This window comes from Stylophora pistillata, chromosome 4, assembly GCF_964205215.1.
Source record: "Stylophora pistillata chromosome 4, jaStyPist1.2, whole genome shotgun sequence".
NCBI lineage: Eukaryota > Metazoa > Cnidaria > Anthozoa > Scleractinia > Pocilloporidae > Stylophora > Stylophora pistillata.
This window is the reverse complement of record NC_142522.1, coordinates 3,944,010-3,960,000: the sequence shown is the minus strand read 5'-3', so window position 1 is coordinate 3,960,000 and position 15,991 is coordinate 3,944,010. Positions and strand designations below refer to the sequence as shown.

At 37.7% G+C, this 15,991-nt stretch overlaps 4 protein-coding genes and 1 long non-coding RNA gene across 5 annotated transcripts in view; 2 read left to right on the top strand and 3 right to left on the bottom strand.

The window, feature by feature from the left end:
• The window catches only part of LOC148732064 (uncharacterized), a 703-nt gene extending 207 nt beyond the window's left edge, over window positions 1-496 (top strand). Inside the window, exon 2 of the long non-coding RNA XR_015999823.1 lies at window positions 125-496. This is a non-coding gene — a long non-coding RNA (uncharacterized LOC148732064). The remainder of the gene's footprint in view (window positions 1-124) is intronic.
• The window catches only part of LOC111327089 (uncharacterized), a 17,158-nt gene extending 14,153 nt beyond the window's left edge, over window positions 1-3,005 (bottom strand). The window contains exons 1-4 of the mRNA XM_088756293.1: window positions 2,840-3,005; window positions 2,514-2,692; window positions 1,113-1,163; window positions 169-211 (exon numbers count right to left, since the gene is read on the bottom strand). Coding sequence (XP_088612419.1) covers window positions 169-211; window positions 1,113-1,163; window positions 2,514-2,540 — 121 coding nt within the window. The 5' untranslated portion in view covers window positions 2,541-2,692; window positions 2,840-3,005. The remainder of the gene's footprint in view (window positions 1-168; window positions 212-1,112; window positions 1,164-2,513; window positions 2,693-2,839) is intronic.
• Window positions 3,006-4,462: 1,457 nt separating this feature from the next.
• LOC111327093 (uncharacterized) lies at window positions 4,463-7,579 on the bottom strand. The gene has a single exon (XM_022931198.2). It carries the CDS (start codon window positions 7,500-7,502, stop codon window positions 5,835-5,837), a length of 1,668 nt encoding a protein of 555 aa, XP_022786933.2. The 5' UTR covers window positions 7,503-7,579; the 3' UTR covers window positions 4,463-5,834.
• A 92-nt stretch (window positions 7,580-7,671) lies between these two features.
• LOC111327057 (uncharacterized) lies at window positions 7,672-10,014 on the top strand. Its single transcript, XM_022931147.2, has one exon. It carries the CDS (start codon window positions 7,736-7,738, stop codon window positions 9,281-9,283), a length of 1,548 nt encoding a protein of 515 aa, XP_022786882.2. The 5' UTR covers window positions 7,672-7,735; the 3' UTR covers window positions 9,284-10,014.
• Window positions 10,015-11,704: 1,690 nt separating this feature from the next.
• On the bottom strand, window positions 11,705-15,598 carry LOC111327065 (surfeit locus protein 4 homolog). Its single transcript, XM_022931163.2, has 3 exons — window positions 15,176-15,598; window positions 14,767-14,810; window positions 11,705-14,173 (listed from the first exon to the last, which is right to left on the bottom strand). The coding sequence occupies exons 1-3, from the start codon at window positions 15,581-15,583 to the stop codon at window positions 13,720-13,722; spliced, it is 906 nt and encodes a 301-aa protein (XP_022786898.1). The 5' UTR covers window positions 15,584-15,598; the 3' UTR covers window positions 11,705-13,719.
• Window positions 15,599-15,991: the final 393 nt, after the last annotated feature.

The window sequence follows — 15,991 nt, the reverse complement described above, 5'->3', positions numbered from 1 at the left end:
ATTCACATGTTTTTATTCTCTCTCTCTCTCACTCTTCTCACACTTTTTTTGCAAAACAACTCTAGAAAACAAATTCTGCAAGCTACAAAACATTGTTATCTTGTCCTTCTTACGACTTATACAGAATCCGTGTGAGATCAAAAGCTGAAGTCGATCCTTGGGGCATACCTTGTAGGAAGTGGGCAGATACATGCGATCGTTTATGTTGAAGCTGTGTGGAAAACAAGATGACAATACATTGAAAATACATTGTGAACAGACGTGCCTGGAAGGTTCTAAAAGGAACTTGAGCTTCTTTGTCGTAGGCGTTGAGTAAAAACCAGAGGAGCTTGTTGTAGGCATCAAGTTTTAAGCCTGATTCGGCATTCTTTGATTATTGAGAAACGACATTGTTAAATGCAAAATAAATCATATTCGGTTCAATTTGGTAAAGGTAACAAGTGTTAAACTGATCGAAGATGTAGAATTACTGCAATTAAAGCATTTGCAGAATCTATTTGCCCATTTGCTTTCACTGAAGTCAGCTTCTGAAGATTGATCCCTCATTAAAGATATAGCAATTAATATTTTTTTATTAAGGTTCTAAAAGGAACTTGAGCTTCTTTGTCATAGGCGTTGAGTAAAAACCAGAGGAGCTTGTTGTAGGCATCAAGTTTTAAGCCTGATTCGGCATTCTTTGATTATTGAGAAACGACATTGTTAAATGCAAAATAAATCATATTCAGTTCAATTTGGTAAAGGTAACAAGTGCGGTTAAACTGATCGAAGATGTAGAATTACTGCAATTAAAGCATTTGCAGAATCTATCTGCCCATTTGCTTTCACTGAAGTCAGCTTCTGAAGATTGATCCCTCATTAAAGATAGAGCAATTAATATTTTGTTATTGTTCGTCATCCAACAACACACACTTACATTAGGTCTGTCATTTTCTCAGATCATTTGTTGTTGAAGTTCCGCTCTAACCCTAAATGAACTGTCTGCTATTGAGACTATCGTAAGCTTTATACCAATCAGAGCATTTCATATAACACGCCGCACACACAAAAAAAAACAGTTCCCTTGCCATTTCCTGTTGTGTTGTTTAGTGCAATAAAGATCAAAGCCAGCTTACCGAAAGTATTATCAGCGCCATGATGCTGAGAAGTGTCTCCATTATTGAAACCTTATAAGATAAAATACCATTTAACAATTACTTGGGAACTTTTCTATTCAAATGTAAACGATAGAAAGAGCTAAAAAACGCTAGAAATACATAGTCTTGACTTCAAGATGGCTTCATATGATGATGCATACACATATTAATCATATTCTTGTCGTTTACTGACCTTACTGGGAAACTTTTAGGAAGCTAAAACGTTCACTGTTATTCATTAAAAAACGACAGGATTTACTCTTACTCGACTTTGCTAGTGTAAGAATTTAGAATTTAAGGAGGATACTGAAAGGATCTGAAATCATTATCATTCTAATTATGATTTACAGCGTGATTACGTTGCCGCTTATCCTCTAATCTTAAAATTCAACGTCTGTGATTACTGTACGTTATAGATGTATTTATTATTTCGCTCACAAAAGTGTTTATCATAACCTCCCTTTGATCTCGTCCGGCTTTTGTTTTAACGCTTGTTCTAGATATCATTTGCTCAGCTTACTGCACTTGCTGTGCTTTCTCGTGTATTGCATAGTTAATTGTACTTTGAACTTGTAACTGTGTCGTTTGTATCGTTTGGCTTAATTTAATTCAGTGCAATCGAACTTGTACTAAGCGGCGCCGTATTAAACGGTCAGCCTTCCAGGGTGATTCAAATGATTAAGTGGTCGCTTTTCAAAGTCCCGAAATTTTTAATCCCTAGTTACTGTAGTTTTCAAATCTATCAAGCAGTCGCGGTCACCCTTTTCTGAGTCCTAAAGGCCTGTTTGGATCGTCCACCTGTACTGAACAGTCATTTGAAGCGGAACTGACTCAAATTAAACTAAGAATAATCTTTCAAGCAAAATTTAAACCATGTTTATCTCCCGAAATAAATTGTTATTAGTATTTTTGAGCGAGGTTTGTACACAAGGTGGTGAGTTAAGGCAATTTTTATCTTTTCTTTTACAATACCTCTGTTCTGTAAAACCTGTATATGGCGTTCAAACTGAGCACGAGTCACTCCGCCATTTGTCGTGGGTGACCGCCTGTGACAGGTAAAACTGTTTGTATTTATGGCAGATACCCACCAAAACTAGTTCATGTTATACGGGGGCTGCGTAAATTGTAATATTAGAATCTGTGTCGCAATAATGCAGTAGCAGTGCTAGTAATAGCTAGCTATTTGTGCCATGTTCTTTCCAAACTCCTGCTTGGGATAATACTAAACGGTTTTAGAGAGACCGTTATATTACTAAGGTCTGCTTTTTCATTTTTGTTTTTGATGTTTATACGCGAGGAGACACGTACAAGCTTACTGGACGTGTATGTCGTTTGTATTTGTTTACATATACAAGCACGAGAACACACGCGTGCATTTACCTCTTTTCTGATGGTGCACGTTCGCATTGCTCCGAAGCCTCTCTTATTTGGTGTCAGTGGCAAAATAACTTATGCACCTCAATTTTTGTCCAATTCCAACCCAGGTTCTCTACTGACAGTTTTCAAGCGATTTCCTCGATCTTAATGTCTTTGTCGATAATTGCTCGAAGTTTATTTTCCTGGAAGAAGACGTTTATCATGAGTAATTGAGTCTGCTAATCTAATTTTGGGTTTGTCACCTTATTAGGCAAATATTCTTTCTCTCGTTAGTGGGAGGAATTTCGGAAACTTCTAAAAAATATTTATCATAAACCCTAACTACCTACCTCTAAACCTGTGAAGTGATACAGGCTATTATATTACTAAGTGGATCCGTAAAAGCCGAAGCTGCCTTGGAAAAACCAAGAGTGCATCTCCTAATTACGTTCACAGCAAAGTTAGACACTGCTTGAAAAAAAATATGTGTACACTCATCCACAATGTAAACTTAGGATAGGGTTTATTTTATCAAATATCTTTTATCTTAGACGCGTCCACCTTGAAAACCATCTATTCGAGACATTTCAGCCAGCCATCTGTTTGCTTTACTTAAACTGAATTGTTGAAAGCGTGCACACATTTTAAAGTAACATTGGCGTCGTTTAGTTACCATTGTCCATATATCTTATCGCATAATCGTGAAGTCGGAGACATTGAGTCGTAAATTACTAGTCTTCATTCGCAAAAAAAAGTCGTGGACATTTCCGGACTCAGCTAGGTTTTCATTCACAAGTGAGCGAAAAGTTCATAATGTCTGGTTTTTTACCTCCTTTTTTTCCATTTCTCTATTTTAGAGATCCCTCGTGCACGACGTCATTCGCCAGCTGTTCAAATTAGCTGAGACATATTCTTGGAGGTTCTGGAAAGGGGCAAACCCATAAAGCACCCAATACAGATATTTTTTTTCCGTTTTTAGTTTTAATACTGGAGAAAAATTAATTGGTTTGCCTGTGAAAGGAGAAAGAAAAAAGAAAAAAAGAAACAAGTAAATTTGGCTGAAAAAAAAATTAACACTTAATAACTCTACTCTCAGACAAATAAACGTTAAGAAAATGGCATTATTTGTTTTATGTGAAAGTTATGTGAAGCAAATAATTAATGAGAAACTTTTCAGTCAACAGTGAGACAAACTTGGGCCATATATTTGGCATCGGAGTTACCCGATAAAGACAATGGGGCCTTGAGCAGATGCGCCGAAACCATCAATGTCAACCCATAGCTTAGTGTCAACCAATAACTCAGTAAAGCCTTCAGAATTACTCATTCCTAGCAACCTTTAGGTTACCATTGTTACTTCTTACCTTGGAGTTCATGCTTTGGTAGGATTCCGTAAACTGCACGTAATTACCAGTCAGTCATTGTATCGTAAATTTCCTTTTAGGTCGGTCCCAAGTTACCTCTTAAGCTTTCTGTCCTTCTTTGCAAAGTTTGCAAAGCCTGGCGTGTGAGAGAACGAGGTTCTCGGCATCGATTCAAGGCTATCGTCTCTTGGTGAAATTACGGTTCATAAGTGAGTCTCGAGTTTTTTCTCCTCTCGCCCATGGATGAACCGTTAGAAAATATTTAGGGGGGAGGGGTGGGGGAAATAAGGGACATCAAGCTTCTTTTTCATGAGTGAAAAGCTGGAAGGGTCTCTCTTAAAATTTGATTAACTTTTTCTGCATTCAGACAAGGGGCTCAAGCAGATATGTAGATAAGTGAAAACAAACGATGAGTCAGAAGGAAAATGAGAAATTGAGGAAAGCAAGATCTTAGCAAGGTACCTGTCAATTTCTTTTAACCCAGAGTTTGGCAAAGGCTTTAAATTTCTTATCAGCGTAGAGATCAAGTATTTTTTTTTGTGCTCAAATTTTACATTTGTATTTTCACTGCACTCTTAATCACTTGGTTTTACCTTACTTGTCATCATGTGATTTAACATGGCAAAATTTAATTCTTAATTATAAATTACATTTTGCACAAAAAGGTATGAAACCTCACTAACAGCAACTCAGCTCTGTGAAACTCCCAAAAGTAAACTTCATAACAAGGAACTATAGCTACGTGGGGCTGCTATTAGGATCTATGTAAGATGTATGATCTTGTGAAATGAGGGTGGCATGTTTAGAGCAACATGCCCTTCAAAGGAGTTCTGGGGGCACACTAGGGAAGTTCAAGATTTGAAACTCTCTGAGATGTGAATTCCTACATTCTGGAACATATCTGAGTAAGGTTTTTTAGCCAAACATTGATATTGGAACTGGTTCAAAATATTCATTTTTAGTATTTTATCACAATTCACAAAGTAGCCAGTGCAAAATGGTCCGAACCTGAAGAGGTTTCTGCCGCCTACCAGCTTCTAATGACAATCCTGCCTGCATTCAATACTACAAAACTTACTCTTACTACAACTGGCAGCATTCTGATTGGCCAATTTGCTGTGTCAATAAAAGTACAAACAATGCTACTTGCATCAACATGCCACGCAATGCCTTTATCAGTTCTCAGATATGGTTGACTAGCACTAAAAAAATCATTTCATATGATGTCCACATTGTGGTAAAAAACAATTTAACAGTGGTTTAGCATGCTCTGTACTCTTTTCAACAACTACATTCATCATTACAGTGGTCAAAATTTTTTGTGGACTAATTCAGCTGTGCCCCGTTAGTCCACAACATTTCGACCACTGTGGTGATGTCATTGTCGATAAGAGTACAGACCTATTGATTGGGTAAATAGAAAATACTCAAACCTGGTGTCATTCAAAGTTATCTCTACTTTACTGATAACAATAACAGGCCATCTCTGGTACTGAAGTTGTCACTTTCTTTTCACACTGCTGTGATTGTGAGGTGTCATTAAAAAAGCAAGCATGCAGAGAATGGTACTTCATGTATTTTGCCATCCAATCTTGTTAATTCTTTCTTAGTACTAATTCCTTAAAAATGTTTCAGAAATTAAGCATTATAAACGGTGAAAAAAATTTGCTCTAAGCTGTTTCTTTTGCCTGTGATTTGACAGGAACAGTGCACCTATTGCGCTTAAAGTAGGAGTAAAATGAAGACCTCTCAAAAAAACCAGAATAATTATTGGAGAGAAGTGCTTCACAAAATATATAGTGGCTCGTGTTTCATGCAAGTAGATGTCAGTAACTGTGGCAATTCATTGGCCCCTTGTCTGGGTAAGGTTTACTGTCATTCCTACATTATGCTAAAGACATTTCATCTTTAGAAATGTAAATTGTTGAGCATTACTTGATACAAGTCTCTGCACCCAGTAGTAGTGCAGGTAACCCGCAACTTAAGAGTAAATTTCTAGAGTTGATGTGATAGTGCGACGGCACAATGGACAAGTCTGTCTGCCAAATCTCTGATGATGGAATAGCCGTGTGCAGCAACTCTTGCACATACACATGTGTCGGCATGGCATGACAACAATATTCTTACTCTCTGTTTGGCACACAACACAAAGGTTCTTGTCACGTTCTCTTTCAAGTTCTTCTCTAAGTCCACTGTCTTTTTCTTCCACAGAAAAGTGGTGTGACTGCGCCTGAGTTGTGAAAATCTGTTTTAATCTTGAAATGTCTGGACCTTGTAAGGTTGAAAGAAAGGCTAAAAAGGCTTGAGTGTAGTTTTCCAAAAGTCTAAATGCCACAGCAAACACATTTATTTTCAAGACCGACCATGAATAAACACATAAAAATGTGGTTGAAACAAGACTCAGGAGAGTCCACCTGCCACCTGGAATGTAGTGGGCTGTCACAGTCCCGAGATTGCAAAGCTTTCTGATGCAAAGGAGAAAGCAATTACTTATGGCATCAAAGACAGTACATATGCCCGATAAAACTTGAGTAATTGCCCATGCGATGGTTATACATATGGTATAAAATCCTTGCACAAAGAACTGGAAGATAAAAGTTATCAACCACACAAATGCCCCACTTATCCAAAGAAAAGACTGTCCTATCGCCAGCAACAGACACTGTAGTCCATCAATAATCAATTTCGAAAGGTTTATCAAGTGTTGCCAGCCAGAAAGTGAACAAGTATGTACAGCTTTCCCCACGAATTCGATTCCATGGAAAACTGATCTTGTAATTGCCCATAGCAAATCAACTAATAGCACACCTGTGTTCCAGATTGACATTAATGCACACTCAAGCACAGCTCTTACGCTTGTAACAATAGTTGTTAGGGCTGTGCTAGGAGTTCCTAAAATGTACTTCCATCCGAGGTAAGACTTGTGAAGAAGCACTCCCGTGGCATTCTTCGCGGAAGATGCACCGTGAAAGGCTTGGTTAAATCCAGTAGGAATTATAGACACAATACCACGAATAAGGTTCAATAAAAGTCGGAATGAAGAAGATATCACGTTGATTGTACCGTCGATAATGCAAAGAACTGTATCCTTGATAAGCTGAGCAATCCTGGAAAGACAAGCGAAAATGGAAGACACAAAGTTATAGTTCAATTGCAGGATCACTCGAACGCAGTAACCGAGATACTCCACCAGTTTGATAGCTTGTTTGAAGCCACTAAAGACATTGGAAATAATCTCGCAGGCAGTGATGACTACAGTATTAAGTACACAATAAACTGCGTTAATTAAACTGCTGAAGAACCACGAGAACCAACGAATAAAATCCAAGAAAAATGGAACAGAGTCGAAGAAAGGATAAGGAAAAGGTTTACACTCGCGATTGATTTGTTCTCTGTTTTCTGTAGTTGCCACTGCAGTGTAACTCAGAAGGACGAAAAGGGCTAGTAGTGTACAGAACTTCGTCATAGTGTTTAAGAACTCTACATCTTCGACACGATTAAAACGAAAAACAACGACGTTAAGTTCTCCAAGTGTAAAGCCCAGTCTATCCAAACGCTTCAAACGCACCGTCAGACAACGTGGTTCCTTTGCTGGGGAGACTGGGTAGAACGATTCTATTCCACCGTTTTTCTTTTCAAAATAAACCATCGACAAGATGCTTGTTTTTTTTGTTTGTTTCTTTGTTTTTCTTTTCCTTCAATATAACTTTCTTTTTTTTTTCAACTCATATTCTTTTAAACTCAGAAGCTTTAAATTTCTCATCACCCACCCACCCCCCCCCCCTCGCTCACCGTTTTGGTTTCCAGTCACCTGTGTGACAAATTTTACACGCTGTCACCATCATAGTGGCTTTCGAACAAAGTGAGCAGTACTGAAAACATATGGCTGAATTAGCTTTAGTTAGAATCTCTTTGAAATTAGTATGGGGACTAATCGCTAATCGAGCGATCGCTCGTTTAGAAACTGGAAATCCAACCGATGAGAAGTTAAGGCAACTTTTACTGAGCGAATTCCGCAAACTTCACGAGGAACTCGATGCCTTGAGACGGAAAGAGCTTGTCGCTGCGACTGCTTTTATGGAGAACGCTTACGAAATCTTGAACGATGACCCAGGAGAAGCAATAAAAGAGTTTAACAAAGCGAGAGATGCAGCTCAAGTCGCCCTTGGCGTGGTAAAGGAGCTGCACGACAAAATTTTAGCAACTAAGATTATGATCGCGTCCGCCATTCACGAGTTTGTGGATAAACCTGACGTCGCTGCCTCATTGTGTATGAAATATGTATCTCGCCTGAACTCCCTTCCTATGGTCGCAAACGCTTCTTGTGCTCAGATTTCACCGAGAATGGGCACTAAATGGCGTTGGGGAGGCAGCGAGGCGAGGCAGGAATTGCTGGGTAAAATTTCAGAGATTAACCGTTGTGTCAGGCATTTCGTTACAGATCAAACCAGTGGTATTAAATATTTAGAAAGTGACTGCTCGCACATCAATGTCGAAGGAAGACTGGTGAACCCTGTGACCGACTTCATCTTGTTACGAAGTTGTGTGGAACTCACTGCTTTGAAAGAGGGTTTTGGTACGCCCATTTGCATGGTGGTCGTGGAGAGCAAGATGTTCTTTGCTCAGACCCAGGCTGCCGTCTCGGGAAAGAGAGATGCTTTCCTGGGCAATGCCATCAAAGCTTTAGATCTGGAAACTGGTTCTGTGTCACAGCTGGTTGGTCATGCCGGAGTGGTCTTATGCCTGGCTGTGGCTGGGTCCCATTTGGTTTCGGGATCATTTGACAAGAATATCCTCATTTGGGATGCAAACTCCTGCAAGTGCGTACACATTCTAACTGGTCATGAGGGTTCAGTCCGGTCATTAGCAGTGAATGACTCGCACATATTCTCTGGTTCTACTGATTGCACCATCAAGGTTTGGGATAGCATCACATTTCAATTGCACCACACCCTGGAGGGGCACAGCGCACCCGTTACAGCCCTGGCTGTTTCTAATCGGCATTTGTTTTCTGCTGAAGTCAGTGGACCAATCAAGTATTGGGACTTAAAGAAATTCACATGCTTGCATGATATTAAATCCCCTGGGAATATCAGCAAAATGCATATTTTAAACAGCAATTTGCTTGTGGCATTTGATCAGAAACTGTCAGTCATCAATTTAGGGAACTTAAGAGAAGTTGCTATTACTAAACACCCTGCGGAGCTCGCCCTGATTATTGATAGAAATCTTTGTACAGCATCAGAATCCACTCTATCATCACTGGATGTACATAATATGAAGATCATTGGATTAAAGGCTTTCAAAGATAGCGATGTATTGTACAATATCAAGTGCATGCATTATGAAGAGATGACAGGCTACTTGTATGTCACTGCTTTGTGTACCACAGCCAATTCCAAGGAAAAATATGTCGTATTCAGACTTTAGTGCGGACCTCGTTCAATCCATCACTGCATAAATTTATTAATTTGGGTTGTCTCAATGTAGAAAATTAAAAATTGTGAAGTTGGGTCCCTATCTGATAAAAGGGGTAAGTTTCCAAAGATACTCTGGTGCTGTATCGGTGGGGGGCATTGCAAGATTTTTTGGTTTCATCAATTGAGTTGATAATGTAAATTGGCCACCATTAACAGTCCCTAAACCTGACACTTAAGTGTTAGCTCTTCATTAGCGCAAATGATAAAAGTCAGCTTTAGGAACTCTTTACAGTGGTCTACTTACATTACCAACTCAGTTGATAAAACCAAATTATTTTTAACTGATAAGCTCATTTACTGTTTTGCAAACCAAATGGAAAATGGAACTCCATAGTTTGGTATGGCAGGCTACTATCAATTTTTATCATTGCTTTTTTGGCACATGCAACAGACTTCACTGAAAATGAGGGATTACTCATAGTGTTTCTAGGTGGTTTACTATTTCACTAAGACATAATGGCACAAAATTAAAACTTCACTGCAAGGATTATTTCAAGACATAACATAACATAACATAACATTTATTCAGAAAGCTAGAACGCAAATGTAAAAAATACATCCTGAAAAGGGAAAATCGTGAGGTTAGCCCTGTATAAAAACAATTTCCCTAACTAAAAACATACAAAAGATAAAATTTAATGGCTACAGATTCAATAAATATTCAATAAATATTCAAATAAATTTTAAGTCTACTCTTAAAAACAGACAATGATTTGTTATGGACAGTGTATCCTGGCAAGCTATTCCATTTCCCCACAATGCGAATGAAGAAACAATATTTTTGACAATTACAAACCGCTCTTTTCAGGTAAAGTTTATAGTCGTGGTTAGCTCTTGTACGCTTATTGGCAAACACAAAGAAATCTTGGAGAGGTGATCAATACCAAAAACTATCTTATAACATTGAACCAGAGTTAGAAATTCTCTCCGCTTTTCCAGTGTTTGCCATTTTAGTAAGCTACAACGGTGTTCGTAATTCATTTCGCCTCGTTTCTGCCTTAAAGCTAGTCGCGAAGCTCTTCGTTGAACTGTTTCTAGAGCCGTAATATCCTTAATCAAATATGGAATCCAAACAGGAGCCGCATACTCCAGTATGGGCCTGACCAGTGATTTATAGAGCTGCGAAAACACGTACTGGCCATTAGTTTCGATGGACCGCTTTACGATACCTAGTACCATATTTGCCTTGTTTACCATTGCAGATACATGCAAGACCCAGGACAGGTCAGAAGAGATGGTTACTCCAAGGTCCTTAGTGTTCTCTACTGACCTAAATTGCCCCCCCCCCCCAGCGAGTAAATTGGTTTAGTTTTATCCTTTCTATGTGCAATACGCATGACCTCGCATTTATCCAGATTGAAGTGCATTTGCCATTTATTTGCCCATATACTCAATCGATCTAGGTCCCTCTGCAGGGCAGGGATATCAACATCTGGCGAACTGATTGTTCGGTAGATTTTAGTATCATCTACATAAATCTTAACAGTAGATGCCAAATCTGTTGAGATGTCATTTATGTAGATGATAAACAAAATAGGGCCAAGAATTGTTCCTTGGGGCATAGTTTCTTTCATTCTTATAAATTGATCCATGCAAATGAAAGGCATTGTGTGTCCAGTAATGTATAGAGATTGCACAATTTCCTGGTATCCAGTTCCTTACGAATATTGCTGTTAATTTTCCCTAAGAATTTATGTTCACAATTTTAAAGGACATAAATATTGTTCCTTGAGACATAGTTTCTTTCATTCTTATAAATTGTTCCATGCAAATGAAAGGCATTGTGTGTCCATTAATGTATCGAGATTGCACAATTTCCTGGTTTCCAGTTCCTTACGAATATTGCTGTTAATTTTCCCTAAGAATTTATGTTCACAATTTTAAAGGACATAAACATCATCTGATCTGCAAATGAAAATCAAGTATAGCCATGATTCTCATTGGTAAGCTGCAACTCAGGCAGTTGCAAAAGAGAAGCCTAAAAAAATTCTGCCTTTGACAGGATTTTAACCCTGTGCTTCCATATATTAGCTGGGCACCAATATCAAACTTGGCTACACAGCCAAATAATTGTTGAGGGCTTCTCATTTCTGTGAAGGAATCTGATCACAATTTTAAATGAAGTAAATTTCACTTAACCTGCAGATTAAAATCAAGTAAAACCATGATTCTCTCAGGTGAGCTGCACTTTAAAAGCAATTGCAGGAAGGAAGCCTGAAAGAAATCAGGCTCCAACACAATTTTAACCCATGCCTCTCAGATATGAGTTGGGTGCTACAAAGCCACATGTTGAGAGGGGAAATTGGTTTGCAGTCTTATCTTTTCCTTGTTAGATTCCTTTAAGTACCTTAAACATCAGATGTTGCAAATATAATCAACATTAAATTTTTTATTAGTAACCTTACAATTTGAACAGTTAGTTTTCTTGATTGATTCAAAGTATGAAGTGGTCTAATAAGTATAGGAATTATCCTACATATTTCTGTAGTTTGTCTTTACTATAATTGATCAAACTGGGTGTGAAGTTTCCTACTAATGACAGAACTAGTTGGAGAAATGAAATTAGTAATTGCAAACAGACTACATGTACACATTTATTTCTCTTCCAAAGATTAAACAAATTATATGAAAAAATAAAATATATAACTATCGTATGACTAGACAAGATCTTAAAGATGAAATCCTATATTCTTTACCTTTTCAAATTAGAACAAAAATAAGGAAACAAATTTTTCAAGTAGGGATGAATTTTTATCACCCTGACAACTGAGTCCATCTGGCTTACCTTCCACCTGTTTTCACATACATTTCCTAAGGTGTTGACAAAGAGAATTTTTTTTCACAATCACGACCTTCTATAGTGGATGATCATTTCCTTTATTTTTGTAATCTAAAATGTTTAAATCAGAGATGATATAGAAAGAGGAATTTAGATGCTAGACTTTTGTGACTTTTCATTCTTCAAATTGGTAAACAAACTAGTATCTGCTGAATATAACTAGACAACTTTTCCTTCAGTATCTTTCCAGGACATGTTTAAACTTAAGAACTAGGTGCACAGACACTTGTGTTTAACTGCATTTCTGAACAAAAACCCTGCCACATACTGAAGTACATGTAGAGCATACAAAACACTACATAGCATCATATTGAGTAGTCTCCCTCGCAGCCGTTTTTTTTGGATGTCACGCAACGCTCCCTCAAAAGAACTTTTGGGGGAGCGTTGCGCGACATCCAAAAAAAACGGCTGCGAGGGAGACTATATATTGAGTGGCAGTCCTAAATTCTTTTCATCTGCCAATAAAATGCACCGTGATCAAATCAGGATTATCTTCAAAACTGTAACTTTTTTTTTTTAACTCTTTACAACTTCGTCATGCACATTTTCCATACTGTTCTTTGTACATTTCCCTAGGTGCTGATAAAGTGAATTTTTTAAGGAATGAACTTTTTCAGTGGGTGATCATTTCCTATAATCTTACGACATTAACATTTGATTCAGGGGTGGTGTTGTAAAGAGTAAGGATAAATAAGAATGCTAGCCTCTTACAGGTCTGGACTCGACACTTCATTGTAGCCAACTAGCCACAGATTAGTAGAAATTCAGTTTTGGTAAGTGGTCTTCGATTTGCACTAACCAGTTTGGCTAGTAAACAAACTGAAATTGTCATAACATCAAAGTTGTCACTAGCCACTGGGCTAGTGTAAGTTGAAAAGTTAGCGTCTGCCCCTCGCGGTTAAAGGATTTATAGTCTACAACTCTTTTTGAAAGGTTTATTGAGGGTCGATTTTGAGAAGCTATCACTACAATACCATCATGGGTAATTCTGCCAGTAAATTATTCCATTGATTCACATCTAATTGATTTGTTAGAAAATAAATAATAATGACAGGCAAACTTTAATCAAGACAACTAAAAGGAAAGAAGCCAAAATAATTTCTTTTCACTAACCTGTTGCAGACTCTTAAAATAAGAGAAAAGTACAATAACACAATTTGGTCACATGTGTAAGCATGCAGCTGTAATTGTATGGTGTGTTAAGAGTTATGTATTTATCTGCTAGTTTACAATCTCTACAAATTATATGCTAAGAGGCACATTAGAACTTTGGTACTGCAACTCAAACATGGCCACAATTCTAATTTCCTGCTGCAGCCATAACAAACTTGGAACAAAGTTGATGAGAATTTAAATTTGACACAAGATTTGTACATCAACTAGAATGATATACTGCCAGATTCAAGACTAACATTTATCAAATGTACTGCAGGGCTGTACGGAAGTGTACAAAGAGGTTTTGTCTTTAGTTTGTTTTCTGGATTGTTTTAAACTTCACTAGCATTGATACAAAAAAAAAATGTATACTATATGTCCTTTGTTGAGCTTTACCATTTCTTTTTATAATCATCAACACTGACTCCACCAGGACCAAGAGCAACAACTAGGAGTAAACCACCAATCACTGAAGTGGTCTGGAAGAAGTCGTACTTTAAGAAATCCCTCAATGGCGACTGGGCATGGTACATCCACCAAGGATTCAGATAGACATTGATTATGGCCAAAAGAAGAACTAACACCAATGAGGCAAGTTTGGTCTTATATCCCACAGCCACTAGGACCATCAAAATTGTACCTAGTACATCTTGCAAAATGTAGACAAATGAAAATCTTAACTTGATCAGGGTTGCAAACATGAAACCAAGAAGAACTCGACCAGTTAGTTGAAGGTATGTTTTTGGTGTGTTCCCTCCCATAGATGGCACTCCAGCAAACAGACTCTTCTGCTCAGAGCGTGATTCAGCCAAGAGAAGCAACAAGGCACCGGCAAGTGCAAGGTTTCTAAAGAAAATAGGGAAAATAAAATAATAAAATAAAATAAAATAAAAAAATAAAAGGGGAAAAAGTCAAAACATTGTAATAAGTTGTTGTATCCAAGATGCTAACTTAGTATTACCAGAGGACAGCACTGTCAAGTGTATAAGTTTTTCAATTCAAATTATCTTTCTGCTTCTTATTGCCTTGATATTGACATGAAAAGCTGAGTACCAGTCACTTTTGTCCATGAAGGGGAAAATCCTGTCACTCCAAAAATAGTAGTAATTCTTTGTACTGACTATCTTACATTTCTCATACTTTAGAGAATAGATGGAGAGTTTTGGAAACCATTTACACTGTATCTTCAAGTTGCTACTGTCAGAATGATAATAGCATGTCCAAAGAGGTCTGCACAACACTTACAAAAATAAAAAAAAAAAAAATACATGTAATACCTGATAGACAAACATTCTCTTTAAAGGTAACTTACATTTGTTTCAAAAGATAAATAGCAAATCAGAGTAAAAGAAACTCTTGGCAAGAAGCTTGATGGTTAAAAAATAACAACATTTTCCCATTAATTGCCAGTGAAAGAGCAAAGAGTAACCTTATCCTACCTGAGCAAAAATTTGAAATCCCACAGGATACTGTAGGCAAGAGTCTGTAAAAAAAAAAAAAAAATAGAAAAGAGCAATAAACAATAATGTGTGGAAGTGGAAAAAAACCCTTACTTCTTGATTTACATTAAAGTAGCGTGAATTATTGATAACACAGTTCGATCTCTCACAGGAACTAAACCGAGGAAAGTGAAAGATCTGATTTCTTGCAATTAATTTCCTCTTCGAGTCGATGTAAACCTATGTAGCAGAGACTTAGATGAGAATCAAGTATTTAAAATAGCAATTCTAAAACCATATTTACTCAAAACAGAAGGAGCTCTTTGTTAAGTGATCTTTTGGAGACATAAGAGACAAGTTTGTGGGGGAAAAATTCAAAAAAAGTACACACGATAGAGGAAGCACTTACTTGGACTACGATAACAGAAGACAACATTCCCACGGCAATTTCCACTTTTTGCCGGGATAACACCATTACACAACCCGCTAACTGGGCGAATAAATTGAAGAGAACGAACAAGGTTCCGAAGACTGTTCCACAATGCCACGTTTGATCCATATAGTCACGTTGTTCATCCCATTGGAACCACATTCGAAAGCCATCTTCGAAGAAAGTCGAAATCAGACAAAATCGCGCGACATGAGGGAGCACGTTCTTGCTGTTTCGAAGGATCTGATCGGCAATATCTTCTGCCTTGCTTATGTACTCGCTGTAAGGCGACGATCCCGCTTGGGAAGACTTAGACATCTTGTTTGGGATAAAGAGACAACATAAGAAATGGCGCAGAGGATGTCCGCGCTTAAGACTGTAGACCATAATACGCCACGAGGTTTTGCCACGTACTCTTTTCAAGTGACGTCACATCCAGAGCTCGCATCCGGTTTAATTTTGAAAGAAACTTGAGTGGATGTTAGGAAGGGCAGGTGTTGCAATCAAAACATGAATTACAAGTATCTTTTCGGTTTTGAGTGTGGTTGACAATTAGTCGACAGTATATTTGATACAATGTGTTTTGGGCCATTAGTTATATGGTGTGGGCGATCTTGAACAGAATAATGATCTGTAACACATGTCTTTGATTATATAATTGTACGCTACTCTATAAGTGTTGTCTGCCACTGTGACCTCTTTCTACGGACCTTATGAAAAATAATGATAAAAGTATAAATAAAAACAGTGTGTAAGACTGCTAGCGGCTACTGATACAGCACAATTTTTACAGCT